This window comes from Nyctibius grandis, chromosome 5, assembly GCF_013368605.1.
Source record: "Nyctibius grandis isolate bNycGra1 chromosome 5, bNycGra1.pri, whole genome shotgun sequence".
In the NCBI taxonomy this organism is placed as follows: Eukaryota; Metazoa; Chordata; class Aves; order Nyctibiiformes; family Nyctibiidae; genus Nyctibius; species Nyctibius grandis.
The window spans coordinates 39047707-39065226 of record NC_090662.1 but is presented as its reverse complement, the minus strand read 5'-3'; the positions used below and the strand labels follow the sequence as shown (position 1 = coordinate 39065226).

General features: G+C 37.7%; 1 protein-coding gene across 1 annotated transcript in view; it reads left to right on the top strand.

The window, feature by feature from the left end:
• Positions 1–1305, top strand: part of TAFA2 (TAFA chemokine like family member 2) — a 200468-nt gene extending 199163 nt beyond the window's left edge. Inside the window, exon 5 of the mRNA XM_068401730.1 lies at positions 1294–1305. Coding sequence (XP_068257831.1) covers positions 1294–1305 — 12 coding nt within the window. The remainder of the gene's footprint in view (positions 1–1293) is intronic.
• Positions 1306–17520: the final 16215 nt, after the last annotated feature.

Sequence of the window (17520 nt, the reverse complement as noted above, 5' to 3'; positions counted from 1 at the left end):
TCCTGAGAGGGAATCTCCTGTGTTTCAGTTTGTGCCTCTTGCCTCTTGTCCCATCACTAGGCACCACTTGAAAAGAGCCTGGCTCCATCCTCTTTGCACCCTCCCTTCAGGTATTTGTACACATTAACAAGATCCCCTCGAGCCTCCTCTTCTGCAGGCTAAACAGTCCCAGCTGTCTCAGCCTTTCCTCATATGAAGATGCTCCAGTCCCTTATTTGCCTTAGTGGCCCTTTACTGGACTCTCTCCAGCAGGTCTATGTCTGTCTTGTACTGGGGAGCCTGGCAGAGCTGACAAAAGCTGTGTGCACACAGTTTTGCTGAGGGCAAAAACATGTTTCATCATTAAGGAGCATGACCCTTCTATCTGTGATCAAAACGAAAAGCATATGCCCCTTCATGTCATAAAGTCTTATTGTGACCATTCCAATGGGTTGTTCCTCAAGATTTGGGATGTTGTCCCCTGACACAATTTGATATTAAAATGTTACATGGTCATTAATTGTATCCACTGACACAGCAGAAATATTCCTCAAAGTTATGTTTCTTTGATATGATGGATTTTTTTTCTTTTAATGTTTAAAATCCAAATCAGACACAGGGAAAGTCCAGATCCTGTGAAATGCTTTGTCTCTCACTTTTTGTCTCTGGTCCTTCTGTTCCACTCTTGTTTCATGTTAGGCTGGGTGAAACCACTCTAAGTTAACTCCTTGGTAGTTATTTTGTACCTTGTGAATAACAGGATATATCTATCTTTTGTCTATGTGTGCATGATTTTTGTCCTCTTTCTCCACGAAGTCATTATTGCTTGCTAAGATGCATTTAGCCCTTAACAGGACATTGCATTTCAAAGTAGCATACAAAGAACAGAGAAATACATCTCCAGTATCAGTCACTGTTATACTGAATGGCTAACATTTTAAAAGCATAGTTGTTACCGTGCAGAAGGTCTGACATTGAAAAGGACGAACAAAATACAGAAATGTTCCTTGAAACCAATGCTTTTGACATTTGTGGATTGGTAATTTGTGACCTGCAATTTTTTTTATTATATTTTTAAGCATGGTCACACTTCAATTTCTCTTTCTCAGGTCCAATTCCAACAAAGCACTTAAACACACAATTGAAGTTGGAGAGCAATCCCATCTATTACCATTGGGAATTATTAATTTATGCAAAAACAATTGAAAGGGCTTTGCTGGACAGAGATCTTATATTTCAGTCTCAGTTTTCAGTACTTCATAAGTAGATTCTCTATGTACAGTTTTGATTTTCTGATTTTCTTTTTCTTTACAGGTAACCCGATAGCTAAAGACAAATCAAGTCAGTCTCAAGGCTGATAACATTAAATACAACACATAGGAATTCCATTCCTCCAGGCAATCATTGAAGGGAAGTTTTATATTGCTGGGGTGTATCCTTCAGAATCAATTGTTTCAATGAGAACCTGGCTTGTAATCAGCAACAGCCTTGAGATCAAAACTACTGGAAAGTTATTTTGAACTTCTGTGTTACAAAGATTTCAACTGATTGAACTGTGTACACTTGTAAAATTGCACTTGCTGAGGAATTTGCAGCTGTAATCACAGGAGTTGATACTCAAAAGGTGCAGAAAAGCAGCAGTCTTTCGGATTCTCCGTTCCAGACTGCTGGCTTTCATCTTGATGAAGTCAACCTCCAAAATGTATTGGTTCCTTCTCTCTAAAATGATCCCTGGTCCACCATTCAGATTGCTGGTGGGACTGCACACTGCTTTAATTAAATTTCTGTTGCAGAAATTGTCCTCTGGCATGGCACAGTTTTAGACATTTTTATTTGTATTCTAATCTTGGAGCTCTCAGAGGTATATATTTCAACATCTTGAAGTTGCTTTTGTTATAGGAATGGAAATATATATCCATTGTTAATAATTATTGTTGACAAGTAATAGTTATCTGAATACATCAGTCATATTAGAATGTATAGTCAGGTTGACACATTTCCCTAAGGCTAACCAACTACTGCAGCTCTTTGGCTATTAAAAAAGTAGTGGTCAAAACTCAATTACCACATGCATTATTAGGCATTTTATACCTTTAAGATATATATCTCCATTTAGTTTGAAGGAGATGGGTGTTCCTGATATATACTTTACTTTCCCAACCTTTAATTCATTGAAATTCATGTTAAGCAGTCAATGACAGTATTTCATCCCTTTTTATAAAAGTAGGCAGGAATGTAAATGAGTTTTGCATTTATGAAATTGGATGGTAATCATTCAAAATTTTTGTCTTTTTATTAAAAAATAAAATTTCTTGCTTGAACCTAAGTACTATTGGATGCTTATGTAGATGTCTGCTCAGTCTGTTTGCTATAAAGGAAAAGAGTCCTAGTGCCCTCCCAGATTCACAGTTCATGGGTATTTTGCTTGCTTACAGTCATCCAATTCAGATCTGATCCTTGCCAAAATCACATTTACTTTTTTATTTTTATTTTTGAACTTTGTGATGTGCTCTTACATGAAAAAAATGCTCAATATTTAAAGGCCTTAAGCATCTATGAGCTTTTTTTCCAAGTTATTACAGAATGTATAATTTTATACTCCATTTAATGTATATTGTACCATCTGTAATATTGATACAACAGAAATTTGGCAATTCCTTTTAGTGACTCTGCATAAGCACGCTGACTGGAGAGGGTGAGGGAGTTCTGACTGTATGTTTTGGTCCATTGAAATGAAAACCACACACACTTAATGGTAGTCAAAAATATATAGGGGCAAGCTTATTTAAAAGTCCTGTGTGGTTACCAGGCTCCCAGAAAAAGAGGGAAATGATTTTGTCATTACAAGCCGTTGACATGGCTAGGTAGTTATGTATTAAGTTCCATGATGGATGAACACCCTGGAGTGCTCTGTCTGTCACAGTAGCCCCTGCTGTTCCAAAACCATTTCATTACCTCCGCTGTATTATTGCACAGGAGAGCTTAAATAAAATAAATGACTGTTGGGAATAAAATTGAGAATATATCCTATCATTCTGCAGAGAAATAATAAAAATGTTGGCAAGGAAAGATATTCTTTTCTGATTAAAATTTAATTAGGATAAACTGTTTGTAGGAGCAACTAGGTAGCTCAGTGTTTTAGGATGGATTAATATTGTATGGATTTGTGCTAACAGGTGCAGGACAGAAGGTAGCATCTTAAAGAGATTGTCTGGGACAGTGCGAAGTGTAAATGTGCTGTTTTGTAAAATCTGAATATGGCCTCTCTTTGGTAAAAAATCTACATCATGCTTCTCAATATGTTTTCTTTGTTTCTTTATTCTTAAACCAACATTGAAAATACTGTATTATATACAAGTGTAACACATGCATATCAATAAGTGAAAATAAATGGATTTTCAAAAATACTGGATAGATTATCTGCAGTAGATTAATGTTGTGAATATTCATAACAAGTGAATAAAATTGTAATATAAAATAGAGTTCCCTGTATGAATGTGTACTTTGGAGATCTATTCTGTTTACCCATGGAACAAAATAATTTTTTTTTCAATGAATAAGAATCTCAAGGGTTATATTATTTTTTTTATTTCTTCAGTAGAGCTGGGAATATCTCCTACCACTTTGAAAGGTCCTTTTCCAAAGGAAACTGATATCTACCACAACTGTTCTAGCATTGTCATGGGAAATTCTGCAGGGCGTACTGTTATTTTCAGGCCAGACTTAATAAAATTTTTTTTCTTCACAAAATAGGAATCCTGAAAAATTCTCATTTAGACCTTTTCAGTAGCAAGAGAACATGGTAGACATTCCTGAATAGGTAATGTGTCAGGTTAATTTGCTGAACTGTTTAAAAGGAAATAAAAGGCCAGTTCAACAGTGAACTCTACTTGTGCATCTTGAAGCAAGCTGGGAACCATAGTTCAGCTGTCCATAGTACCTGTTTTAGTGCTACCTTTGAAAATGGAGTACAGGTGACTAGATCAGCTATGGGCATTCATGTTGTAGGCGTGTGAAGATGAATCCTACTTTAATTACTCCTTTATTCCTTATATACTACTTCCCAAATTATTTGATATACCAGCTTCATCCTGTCACAAAGATGATCAGGCATTATGATCAGAGGGAAATCCATGTTATCCTTTGAATTCAGTAATCATCAAGAACTCTGAACTGCAGGAGAATATGAGTTCATATTCTGCAGTTCCATATGGCAGTGCATCGCCAGGGAAAGAAAACTCACTGCTTTGCTCAAACCTTTCTAAAATAAATGTATTGGATCAGTTCAACAAAACAAAAAGGAAATCCTAATATGAGTCTTAATGAAAAAAATTTCCACATCAGATCTAATAAATCTAAAATAGAGCTTAAAACACATTCAAGAATATATCTTGGTTGTATCTGGCTTATTGGTCATAAGTAAGTGCTAACCTTTGAAACAGCACTGCTGCAGATACCTTTAAATCCACCTATTATCTTGTATCCTCTAAATCTTCCTATCTATCCTATATCTTTTAAATCTTGGCTCCTTCAGTTCTGCTCAAGAATGTAACTGGTGTACAGTTTCGGTACTTCACCAAGCCAATTCAGCTCTGTTTTGTGTAGAATGTGTATGCTTTAAAACTGGAGACAGAGTGCATCAGATAGATAAATTTGTTTTGAAACTAAAAACCTACTATAAAGAATGTTATTTTGTTAGGTTTTGTAAAAATATATGCAGGGTTTTTTTTTGCTCATTATGATTGTACAGCTGGCTTTTATAGTTTCCAGATAATACATGGAGGTCTATAACAACAAAACAGAAAGATGTGATTGGCATCCTTTTCTGTTGATTTACTGCCTCCTCCTTCATGCCTTGAATTTTACACATCTGCTGTTAACCAATATATTGCAAGGAAAAGGAGCACAGTTTTGGTTTGTAATACAAGTGTTGCCTTAAACTCTGGTTTCTTTTTGCCGATAGTGAGACAGCTCTGTATCAAACGTCACACCTGAACAATCTGATGGTATTAAATGATTTCTCATGGTTTCAGTGGTATTAAACTGAATAATGGGAATTACCTAATCACTTTATTAGTCTTTATAACACAGTTTGTATCTGGAGAAACATTTCTTTTTATACTTTTGTAGAATGAGAAAACATGTCCAAATTTCATCTTTGATCTTGTTTCTGTAAGAGGTTTTCTGATACCATTTTGCAGTCAGTCATTGCAAATATTTTAGCAAAAATGTCTTCCATGACTGTTTCTTTTGCATCTACTGTATTCATCTGCACTGCTTATGCGGTGATTACAAGAGGTAGTATATGAAAAGGCTGATTTTCCCACAACTTTGTTTTGATAGGTGATGACAAATGTTTCCAACATCTCTTAATTCAAAACTAACGTAAGACCATCTGGAACGAGGACCACTGACGGTGGCAGATGGAAACTATTGTATAAGGGAATGACTGTTCTTTCTCGGACTGCTGTTAGTGGGATCCCAGGCTAGGTAAAACCATTGTAGTATGATTTCATCACCAGAGATGTAGGTTTTGGGGATGTGGATCCTGCAAGTGAGAACTGGGGTACAGTCAGCATCCCGAAGCTGGGGCTGTGGTGGTGACAGCAGGTCCTCGGGCTTGTTCTCTGGAGTGGTGGAAAGGTCTGTCTCGCACGTCTCTGGAATTTGCTTCAAAGCCAGACTGCAGAAATGGCAAGATGCCTTGGTGATTTCAGTGGGGTTTGGATAAGGCCTTCACCTGCATTTGAGAGTATTCAGCATTTTGCTCAGTAAATTCTGAATGAGCAAGTTCGTAAAAGGTCACATGCTTGTCCCTGTTCAGGTTAATGGTTAAAGAACCTTCCCTCTATTTTCAATCACTCCTTGCTACTACACAGGTAATTCTGTGTGGCAATGGGAAGTGAAATCCAGTTATTCCTTGATAATAGATTTTGTTGATTAAATATCACTAATCACGTCAATATTAGCCATGATTGAAAGACTTGAAATATATCTGGTTTTCAGTTCTGAAAACCAGTTTATTGCCCAACTAAGTTCAAGAAATAGTTTGTGTAATAGAAATACTATTGCACATATGTAACCTTAACTGTAAAAGTTCTATATTAGCTCTTTAAATTACAGTTTGTATTCATAACTGTAAAATTCTGTTTAGATCCTCTATAACAGCAGGACCATTCTTTTTTCCCCCTATAACACCGAGGTAACCTAAGGGCCCTGTAGTTCGGGATTTATGACTTTGTTTTCACTGCTTCAACTGCACAGCTGGGAAAATACCATGTAAAAACACTGATGTTACTTGCATTGCTGAGACATTTTTCTTGAACATGATGAATAGGTGGAGTTGCAAGTTTACCCCATATCAGCAAATTGGTTGACTCTCTTGATCTCTTTTCTTCTTACTGTCATAACAAACATGACAAAAATTGAACTTGAATTCTCCAGCCTTATGTCTTAGTATTTAGATCTGATCTCCAGAACTCACAAAATGTATGCTAGTTGTTTTAGTCGCTATGTCTCCATATAAAGGAGTTTTTTTAGTCTGTTTCTCTATTTATGATTAATTCCGAATGCCTTGACAATATTTGGATGCAGAGAATTTAATCCTTCCTATTACTGATTTAGAGTTTGGGTCTCTTTGTTGTTGTTCTTATTACTTTTCTTTGGTTATTTTCTCTTTACCTGGAATCCAGTCAGTTCTTATGAAACTTCAGTAGTGATGAGAAAAGTTTTTTAATAAATAGTGGCCTGGAACAGAACACAGGCTTTTCATAGTTCTTTTTGGAGAGAAGAGAAAGAGAGAGATGATGTGGCTCTATCATTTTCTCTTAAAATGTTTTCCAACTTAAACTATCCTGTCTGAATAGAAGCATTTTTTCCTAACTATAAATGGTCTGTGTTTTAGTATGCTCTCTGATCATAAAGCTGATGAAATGGTCCTCTCTGTATGGCAGATTACCTCAGCAGAATTTACAAATGGAAGATGATGATTTTGCTAATGTCCATAGGCAGGTAGACAGAATTTGGTCCCAGATGCTCTGCCTAATGTTCATGGCCAAAGTGACTCAAAAACAAAGCCTCCATATGCCGTAATTGCTGGAATTATTTCTCAGGCATATTCCCTTGTCATCCCTCATATGTAGAACTCATTAGATTCCTAGTGGGAGAACATATGGAGAGGAGAGATGATGGAAAACATTGTAAAACAGATTGTGTATTTAAATTTATATTATAAAAGACCTCTGTGCACAGGCGAACTTAGTGGAGAAAGTTCAAACGAACTCTTTCTTCCCACTTCGTAAGGCAATCGACATTTATGGAGCTGTTATCTCAGTGAATTCAGAGACTCTTACAGATGATGGGTTAAAGCCTGGCTTTAGGGATGCTAGTGGGAGTTTTGCTGTTAATTTGAGGTCAACTATCTGTTTCCTACGTTATTTTTCCAAATATTTACTTGAACTATAGCCGTGTAAGATCTTTTTGCTAATAGGAATGACCAGAAGTCAAAGTTCCACCCATACAGATCTGTTGGCAGGATCAGGCCTTTGGCTGTGGGCTTGTGATTTCAATGTCAACACAGTGACTTTTAGGAATACCTTGTTTGTCTTTCACAAAAAAAAAGGGATAATGTTTATTTCATCCAGCTAAGCTAACTGATGGATGGGGATCATATCCAGGCCTCTGAGCTGGAGAAACACTTCTGCAGACATCATTATTGCCCAGCTCCTAAAGAAACAATCCTGACAGGATATCTCTTATTGCATGGACCTGAATCACATGTCATACCTTAATGAATATTGGAAGGACACAGAGAAACAGCATGGGTATCTCCTGCGGTGTGGCTCTACAGGCCTTATAAATGTCAGATACGTCCACAGGATGTTTCCATTTAGGTCATTGCCTTTCTAAAAGAAGATACAAAATGGATGTTTAGGTAGCATTTGTAGTGGAGCTGTGTGTGTATTTGTTGGCAAATATCCCTGTCTAAAGCCAAGATTTGCTGTCATGTCTTGAGAGAGGGTCTCCAGAAATTCAGATATAACCCTCCTCTATTACTACTGAAATTGGACTGTGTTACTGTGCTATTCTTCTGAGTTGCACAGTATGCTGCTGGCAAGCTGCACCACTTGCCCTGCACCTTTCAGAGCAGAACAGTTGCTCTGACAAGCCTCAGCAGGAAGTAAAACGCGCATTTCCATACATGCTTTTGTCTTATACTGACAATCCTGATTGTTCTATATGTTTTTTTCTGACAGCTACAGGATAAACATTTATTATTAGGTTAAAGTTCAAAATTCATGATTTTGCACCAGTCTGAACAATGCACTTAAAAGGTGTATTTCGCAGCTTCTTATTTGTTCATCCTATTACAATTTATTCATTTGTGCTATGTACGTATTAACCTCTCTGTCAGCTACTGGTGGCACCTTTTAAAATAGTGTCATCAGTTAGTGACTTTTTAGTCACTGCAGGAAAATGCTCTTTGGGTTGTAAGTCTTTCATTAGTATGTTGTGGTTTTTCCATTCTGTCAGTACGAGCCTTGGAAAATAGATGACAAAGCAGTAAAAGCCTTGAAGATGTACTGATTTAATTACTCTCAGGCAAATATCTAGACCTTGCTCAGTGAAGGAAGTTATAGCTCCTGTGTGTAAGATTGTGTTCCGACATTCAGAATATCCAGCCCTCCGCTTTGATTCAGATTTTATTATACAGAAATTTGTGCAGTGGTAATATTTATATAAAAGATAGATAGCTACTTGAAAGATGGATTCTTAAGTATTGATGTGTGCAGTGAAGTATCTAGGACATCTCAAATTCAAGGCTTTACCTAGTGTTCCTAATGGACAAGGAAAGTAGCAAGTATGTTCCCTGTTTTTATGTCTTTGGAAGGAAATATAGATCTACAAGAAGAGTGGGAGCTAAAGTGCTGACTGGACTTCAGTTAATGATGTCTTTATTGCCCAAGCCCATATAGCCTGGATCTTACCTAACATTTTGTTGAAGTGTGTAACATAAGGACCTTAAACCAATCAATTCCTGCAATTAGCAGTTCTGAAAGGAAACACAAAAGGAAGTATAAGGCAGTTTGTACCTTGGTTAGCTCCACTGTCTTTAATGAAGTTATTCTCTGTGTAAATCTGATCTTAAGCACTCTAGCTAAATAATTCAGAAAATTAAGCTGCAGTTAATTTGAACACCTAGATGAAAGGGCATGTGAAACATCAAGGGCTTAGGTAAGAACAAAATGCAAGTGACAAAAAATTTGGATCTCCTTTACAGTTTCACCAGATATCATATTGCTGTATAACTGTGGGAATTACATGGTCCTGGTCCCACCTCCAACAGAGAAATATGTGAAATTCAGTCCTGCTCTTAGTCCTGCCATAAAACACATACCAAAAGCAATTTATGAAAGGCATTTGACATAAAACTTTTCCTCTCAAAGTCTCGGTTCAAGGTCTCTACTCCATGCCTGTGCTTCTTAAATCCTGAAAATAGAACTTTCTGAGAACCTTGCTGGTGACTTAAGCTTCTTATGGACTTCTGCTCAGGTTTAAATTTCATACTGACTACCTGTGCCAGCTGTTCCAAAAACTTCATCATTGATTCAAACTCCTACCTGTCCCCACTTTGTTGCTCGTTAATGTAGTCAAAAATATGCTTTGTAAATATTGTCTTTACATTTGACATATTTGATCATCTGTAGCAATTCCAAAATGGCATTTCTTACTTTGTGTCAAACTTGGAAATTATTAAAATATCCCCAAGAGTCATAAACTCAGTCAACTCATTCACAATAAAGAACTGTGATGCCTTAAGCTACTTTTTACCAGTCAAAGTATTGTCAAGGTGACCTTTCATGCTGTTTCAATTGCATAGCCTTGCCTTTATTTAACTATTAGAATGATGGAAAGCTTGCGCTTTGCTATTTGAGTGGCAACATTTCTAGACACCGGGACCTGAAACAATGGAACATATGAGAGGCTATAATTAATGTGCCACATTAAGGAGTTAAGGATAAGCAGACAAAGAAAGGCTAAACCTAGTGGAGCAAAGCAGCTACAGTCTAGTCTTGAAAACTAAAAATCCATTTGCAATGCTTTCTAGAATCTTAATATCTCCTGCTGGTGACAAGTCATTAACAGTAGCTCATTTTTCCTGCACTGTGTCTTGACCATCCATCATTATTGAAATGTACAGGAAAATGCAGCCTCTGGAATGCTATTAAAATTCCTCTCAAATTTAAATATTAGTGAGGCTAATGCCATATTACATTTTTACCTTCTAGTTAAAAAGGAGAGAATTAATTTCTATTTATTTCAAAATTTTTACACATGTATTTATACAAATAGAAAGAGTTAGAAAATACTGAACATCTGAAAGCTCTTTTCTTCGTGTAGAATTAATGAGTGTTAAAAAAGTTTTAAACTACACATAAGCCTAGTAGGGGCTAATATACTAGACCAGAATTAGTGATTAACCACGGGGTTTAATATTATCTTGCCTACCCAGGACATACCCAGTGTGTAAAGAGGAAAGGTAAGCTGAAGCAAATAGGACCTGTTGTACAGCACTCTATAATTCCGCATATGTATGTCTGTGCATGTTTTCATTGTAGGGCAAGGGATTTTGTATGATGTAAAGGGAACATGAAGCAATCAGAGAATGAAGTGAAAAAAACCACCTTTTGGATGGCAGAGCGGTACAAAAAGGGAACTAGTTATCTTTATTAGTTAAAATGTAAATTTAGGAAAATAATTTTTCTTTCTTTTAAGTAAATTGAAAAGAAAAACAAGCGTTGTTACTGTACTTTCTCAACAACAATTGAGAAATAATAATCATTTGCATTCTAGGAAATAATTTTGCTGTAATTTTAAGTCTGTTCATTACCATGTTAAAACGTAATTGTTTCATGACTGTATTATTAAATGTATTCTGTCTACATGAATTGGCTTATATTAACAGAAAGCAAAATCATTAGAAAGATGTAGCTGTTGAAAAACCTTTTGTCTTCACAATGCTATTGGAGGAGGATGAACATCACATACTGTGGAAGATGTGTAAAGAGCAGAACAGAAAAAGGTTTATTTTTCCATCAGCGGTTAGGTGATTTATATACATGATTCTCATTAATTATGAGCCTGATGTGAAGTTAATGGCAGTCTTCCCATTGTCTCTAGTGGGCTGTGGATCAACCGCTAAGTGCACAAATGAGTTTGGTTGAAATATTGGTGCTTGTAGGCTTAGAATTTCAACATATTTAATTAACAGCTTCAACAAAAAATGTTGTGTGAATGCCGAAGAGTGTGAGCTGAGGAGTTTAATATTGCAAATTCTGCTGATCTGTGTGCACTTTGGGGCATCCACACAGCAGACTGCAGAGGTGCCTGAGCCAGCTCGCAATGAGCTACTGTGAGCAGGAGCAGCAATCTGCCCAGCAGCAGGAGCTGATTTAGTTTTCAGAGATCTGAGTGGGAGTAGGTGCAATGGGGTCTGTGGTCTGGACCACATGATCGGGGAGTTGCAGTACCATGCGATGCTGTACTCCCATCAATAATATGGTAATATCAAACGTGCTTTTTTGAAATCTACCCTGGGATCTGTCTCTGTGCTGTGCTCTCCTCAGTTTTTCTTTGGTTTTGGTTTGGTTTTTCGTTTTTTAATAGAGAAGTCATATTTTCTTTGCAATAAACATTTAATTGACTACATATGCTTTGCAATTGTAACAAAACTAGACTGTACTGCTTTTTCTTCTGTGAGGAAGGTAAGGAGTCCTCATATTACCAGCAGAACTGGAAGGACTTCTAATCACATCTATGTTCCTTACTATGAGCCAACCACTACAGGGACAGATGACCAGTCTTGCCATCAGTGAAGAACATTTCTGGCCACACACAGACTAGCTGGTACAAGATAGCTTGCCTGTAGGTTGGGAAATTCTCTTATGGTGACTCACGTTCATGCTATTCTCAGCAGTGCCAGGTTTCTCCTTATCACAAGATCCTATTGGTGTATGCGTGAAAAACTGGCCTCTAGAAGAACTTTCATATTGAAGATGAGCTTCTAGTAACATTAGGGGAAGCTAGATCCTGAGGACTTTAAGACACAGAGGCTTTCTGCTCGCAGTCTGCCACACATGGCCGCTGCTGGTCCTGATTCCAGGCCCAGGCTGTAGCAAGGCTTGGCCTGTACTTTGAAGATACAAATATACACACAATACAACACAGATCAACACAGGCAAGAGACTGGTGCCTTCATCAGCACCTACTTAAACACACACAAAGCATGTACATAGCCACATGCAACAGAGCCCGCCCAATCCCTTCTTCCTCTCTGGCTGATCAGGATTTAAATTTAGTAGTGGGGCCTATGCAAACCCCCAGTCTCCCAGTTCCCAGGTGCTCCTGTATCTGCAGGTCCATTGAGTCTTCACAAGCTATAGAATAGATGTGCGACTGTCCCACCTGACTTTGCGGTGGAATGAGAGTCCTTCACCATGACAATGCAAAATCAGGCCTCTCAGCTTAATCCATCTGTCCTAAAAAAAATGGCCTAATCCAAATGGCCCAAATGCACCTATACAGTTTGCTGCAGATGAAAGGCTCAACGAACTGCAGTGAATTTCCACCTCAGGCTGAGATTTTGCTACAGTCTTTCTATCTGTGCAACATCATGAAATGTCAGCTATTGCAGATGGATTGGATTTTCCCCAGCTATAGATTCCTCACAAAGTTTCAAAATATGAGCAGAGAGAATCAGGGAAGGTGCCATTGGTAATCCATCAGGTAGGGAACAAGCAAGTACCCAAACACGGGGTTTACTAGCTACATTCACATATTTTAGGAAATGCACGGCTCAAGTAACTGTGGGAGGAACAGGACCAATACTCCTCGCTTGTTCAGCTCTGGTATGGCTCCACACTGTGCATAAGAGAAAAGGTAGGTGCAGGAAAGAGAATAGAGATCACTGCCATTCATTTTGCCTGTAGGAAGTTTTAAAATGTTATTTACAAGCTGTGCTTTAGTTTTATTTAACACTTTTTTTCTTTTTTTTTTTTAAACTAAGCATTGTTTGATAAATTAAAAAAGCCCTTTTATACCTTGTTAGCAATCAGCAAGTTGGACTGCACTTCTCTGGAATTTTTTATTGCGTATATTTGTAAGTTTAATAAAGTTCTGCATTTGTATTAAGGACTTTTTTTCTGCTTAATTGGAAGGAAATGGGAAACCACAGAAATGCCAAAGGGTTTTATTAAAGTATCAAAAATCAGCAAGCAATCTACACAGGCCAATTAAATAGCACTCAATGTCTCTGAAGCAGAAAGCATAGAGGCTTGCATTTAATTTAATACTTTATTTGACAAAGAAATCAACCCTTATACAGTCAAACCCATAAAATTTATCAGATGCAATATACTAAGTGCAGATTAGCAGTCCCCTCACCATAGAAATGAAAATAAGTTAAACATACAGTCTTTTAAAAACCTTACAACATATCAATACAGCAGGTTTTAAGGTATTTTGGATTTGCAATCAATGACTGATCTAAATCACCATGTGCACCATAGATGTAAGCATTCACGTGGGTGCCACAGTTTTCTTGCCTATGTTCACCCAGGGATTATACTGCTTCTAGGGTGCTTTCTATGTGCTGTGATAGTGCTGTGGAGCACACTGCAGTATGTGAAGCCCACTCCACAAGAAAAATTTCTATCCTTGGTGATGCAAGTGCTTCTTTGGTGCCTGAGAGCTGGCTCAGCCCCTTTGAAATGTCACTCTATATGATTATCATTGGAGTGTGCTTACAGAAAGCTCTTTCAATGGATCATGCTTTTAACTTCACAACAGAGACACAGAACTGATGAATGTTTGGCCAACAAAAATCCCTATCATGGTAAGACAAGTCCTTCCCTACTGTGTATCATGTAGCTATTCTTTGTACAGTTCCATACATTACTAGTAAACCTGGGATGGCCCTCAAAGCATTCTTGTGCTAAACGTGAGAATCAGTAGGGGTATTTGAATGTGGGTACTCAGGGCTATGTGTTTTTTTAGACAAATTTATGAGGATGGGGTAGTAGTATTTTGCTTACTATCTGTGTGCTGGATGTAGTTCCAGTAAGCCTTTCCTGGGCTAGAGAAAAGCTTACTATAAAGCTAACAACCATTACAAATTAGACTAATTCCTTGCAGTCTGGCTCTGAATGAGAAAGTGATTTCCATTTCATGGGGATCTTTTTTCCTTAGTGGATCTTGCAAATCTGTTCACTCTTTCACTCATTTCTATTAGATGAGTGTTTGTATTTCAAAGTCATCATCATTAACATCTTTTGCTGGCAGCTTTATTACAAAGGTAAGGGTAGAATGATCATGAAGTCTTCAGTCTTCACTTTCAAGATGACCCTTTATTGTAGGACAGAAGCACACAGTGTGATCTGTGGACACTATTTTTCCAGCACTGTTACTTCGCTCTTTAGTGGATTAGCAGAGATTTTTAGGTTCCAGGACCATTAATAATCAGCTGTATAACCAAAAGCATTACAGCAGATTTTACTTAAAATGCTCAGCAAACAAATGGCGTGTTTTTTTTTTTTATGGTTACATTACCACTACAGATTACCCTTCATGAAAGCATAAGAAATGATGCATAAAGAGGGTTCATTTTCCCCAATAATGTTTAATCTCCTCAGTCCACAAGATGAAGTGAACTGATGTAATCTAATATATGTTAATGGAAAATACCAGCTAAAGTTATTAACAATTATCACATCTGAGCAACAAACAAAATATGTGCCATTATTTGATCCACTTGTATTAAAATTGAATTTTAGATTAGCTAAAGTTTAGCCTCCAGAAAAGTGTGAATTTGTTTAATTTGACAGGATTTGAAACGCATGCAGCAAATTCTGATTGGAAACCAGCGCAGAAAATAGATTCATGATCAACATCCAGCTGTATTTAATGTTCCATATGTGCACCTGCTAATATTTTTAATTCCCTATTCTGTATTTGTCTTTGCAAAACTCTTCTGTGTGTAGTAACAGATAATATACTTTCTTGGAAGAAGGGAAATAAGAACCACACATTGACAGGCAAACATGACATCCCATATCATTGTAAGAAATTTTTTTATCATTACAAGCATCTTATTGAGATGACAACTGATAAGACAAGAAAGAGTCTATACACAACTTTTGTATGACTTTCCAAGTAAGTTAGTTTATTTATCTTTTCTTGGCTCATATATGTCCAGAGGTAACAAATGTTTTGTCAATGGCTTCCTAGCTCTTAATTGTCATGGACATAATTTAAATGGAAAGAACAAACTTGTTTTCAGGAACACTTTAGGAAGTGTAAATCTCCCACACCACCAAACCCTCCTTATCTCTGTTTTACTTTTAACATATTTACTCTTCAATAGTTTTGTGTGCTCACAGAGAAGGCATGACATTTGAGCATCCCACCAGCTGCTGCATGTTCAGCATAGTGAGAATTTTCTCCAGTGTTATGAATGACTGCGTCTAAAGGGCATCAATTTCTTGCCTGAATGGAAATCAGAATCTTGTACAGAGTAAGTATTCTTGTTGTTGTCAATACTCATAATGCTGTATTTAAGGAAGGGACATCATTTTATCAGTAATTGTTCCGATTCCTCCCAATTCCTGCATTTTTCTGTATCTGTTACATTCTCTTCCACATTTGCAGAAAATTTTAAGGTAGAACTGAAGGAACTTGAAATAAAAATATTAACCATTTACAAGCAGTGTGAGCTAACCAAATTAAACAGGAACAGCAGGAGCAGAGTTTTAGCTACATCTGAGCTTTACTCAGGTGCACTCAGGAAGTGCTTACAGCTTTTCATTTTTGCTTCCTATTGCTGGTTAAATAGTTCCCAAGCAGCATCCCCAGTTTATATTTATCAGCTGACTTTATGCACAGTTTCAGCACTGTTTCAGCACTGTTACTGTGAAGTTTTCCTTCCTATCTGTTACATTAAATAGGATGCCATGCAAGGTGGCAATTCCACTTTCACTATCTTTCTGCCAATGGAATGCTCCTTGGCATAGGCATAATTCTTACCAGTTATCAGTGGTACCCTTCATGCTGCTTAAACAGTGGAAAATAGGTTTAACTGACTGATGAGTCTGTCCCAGAGGTTCACAATAAATTGAAAAAAAATAATGCAAACACGAAATTTGCAGCAAAACTGTTATGGCAACTAGAAAAGCAAGTACTTCAATAATCTGCTTATAGACAATTGTCAAGAGAGGAGCTACCGGTACAGTTCCAAGATCTGTTGCCTCATCCCTGCACGCTAAAGAGACTGACAGCTCGTCTGAGTGGATGGCTCCTCCCTGAAACTCACCCTCTTCTTCTGTCATAGTTTGATGACATTTATACTGACAGATGTCACAAAAATGGCATTCTAAGATAATTTGGGTTCAGGCTCAATGAACTCTTTGGTTTGAACTCAAAAGGTTTTGAGGTAAAAACACCCCAAACTTCTACGCCAGGCATCTAGCCACAGTTGTAACTGATAGCCTGTAGAAGGGACATCCGTAGATATGACATGTTTACAAACTTTTCAGAACCTGCCTGCCGCCTTGGCTGCTTTCAGGTATGCAAATGAACTTTCTGATGTACAAAGCTTTTTAGGATCACAGAATCACAGGAAAATTAAGGCTAGAAGAAACCACAGAAAGTCTCTAGTGTAACCTCCAACACAAAGCAGGGTCATCTGTGAGATCAGACCAGGTTACTCAGGGCTTCATCCAGACTAGTCTTAAAAATCTCCAAGGACGGAGACTGCACAACTTTTTAAAGAAACCTTTCTCTAATATTTTCATAAGAAGTTTAATTGGAAAAAAGGGCTGTTGTTGTATCTTTATGCAGGGAAGATGAGTATAGAGGAAGTTTCTGACAAAATGGACTTGACATCTTTTCCCTATTCTGTTGCTCAAAATGTCCATTTCTATTACTCTTTCCTTTGTTTTCCTTCCTCTTGTGCAGGCTTCTCTTCCATTATATGCCAAATGCTACAAAGGGCCATGGCATGAGGCGTGCATAAATTGGCAAACATCTGGCAGCCTTTCTTTGTTGTGAACTCTAGGGCACCTCCTGTGTTCTATAAACATCACAGTCCCACAAGTGTCTTTTCAAGTCATGGTTGAGTTTTATTTTTCCTTATGTTGTTTTGCCAATCCCGATCAAATATTTGAAGTGATCATCCCTCTGTACTCGGCACTGGTGAGGCCGCACCTTGAGTACTGTGTTCAGTTCTGGGCCCCGCACTTCAAGAAAGATGTTGAGGTGTTGGAGCGAGTCCAGAGGAGGGCGACCAGGCTGGTAAAGGGTCTGGAGGGTCTGTCCTACGAGGAACGGCTGAGGGAGCTGGGGTTGTTTAGCCTGGAGAAGAGGAGGCTCCGAGGTGACCTTATTGCAGTCTACAACTACCTGAAGGGAGGTTGTAGTGAAGTGGGAGTTGGCCTCTTCTCCCGGGCAACTAGCGATAGGACAAGAGGACACAGCCTCAAGCTTCGC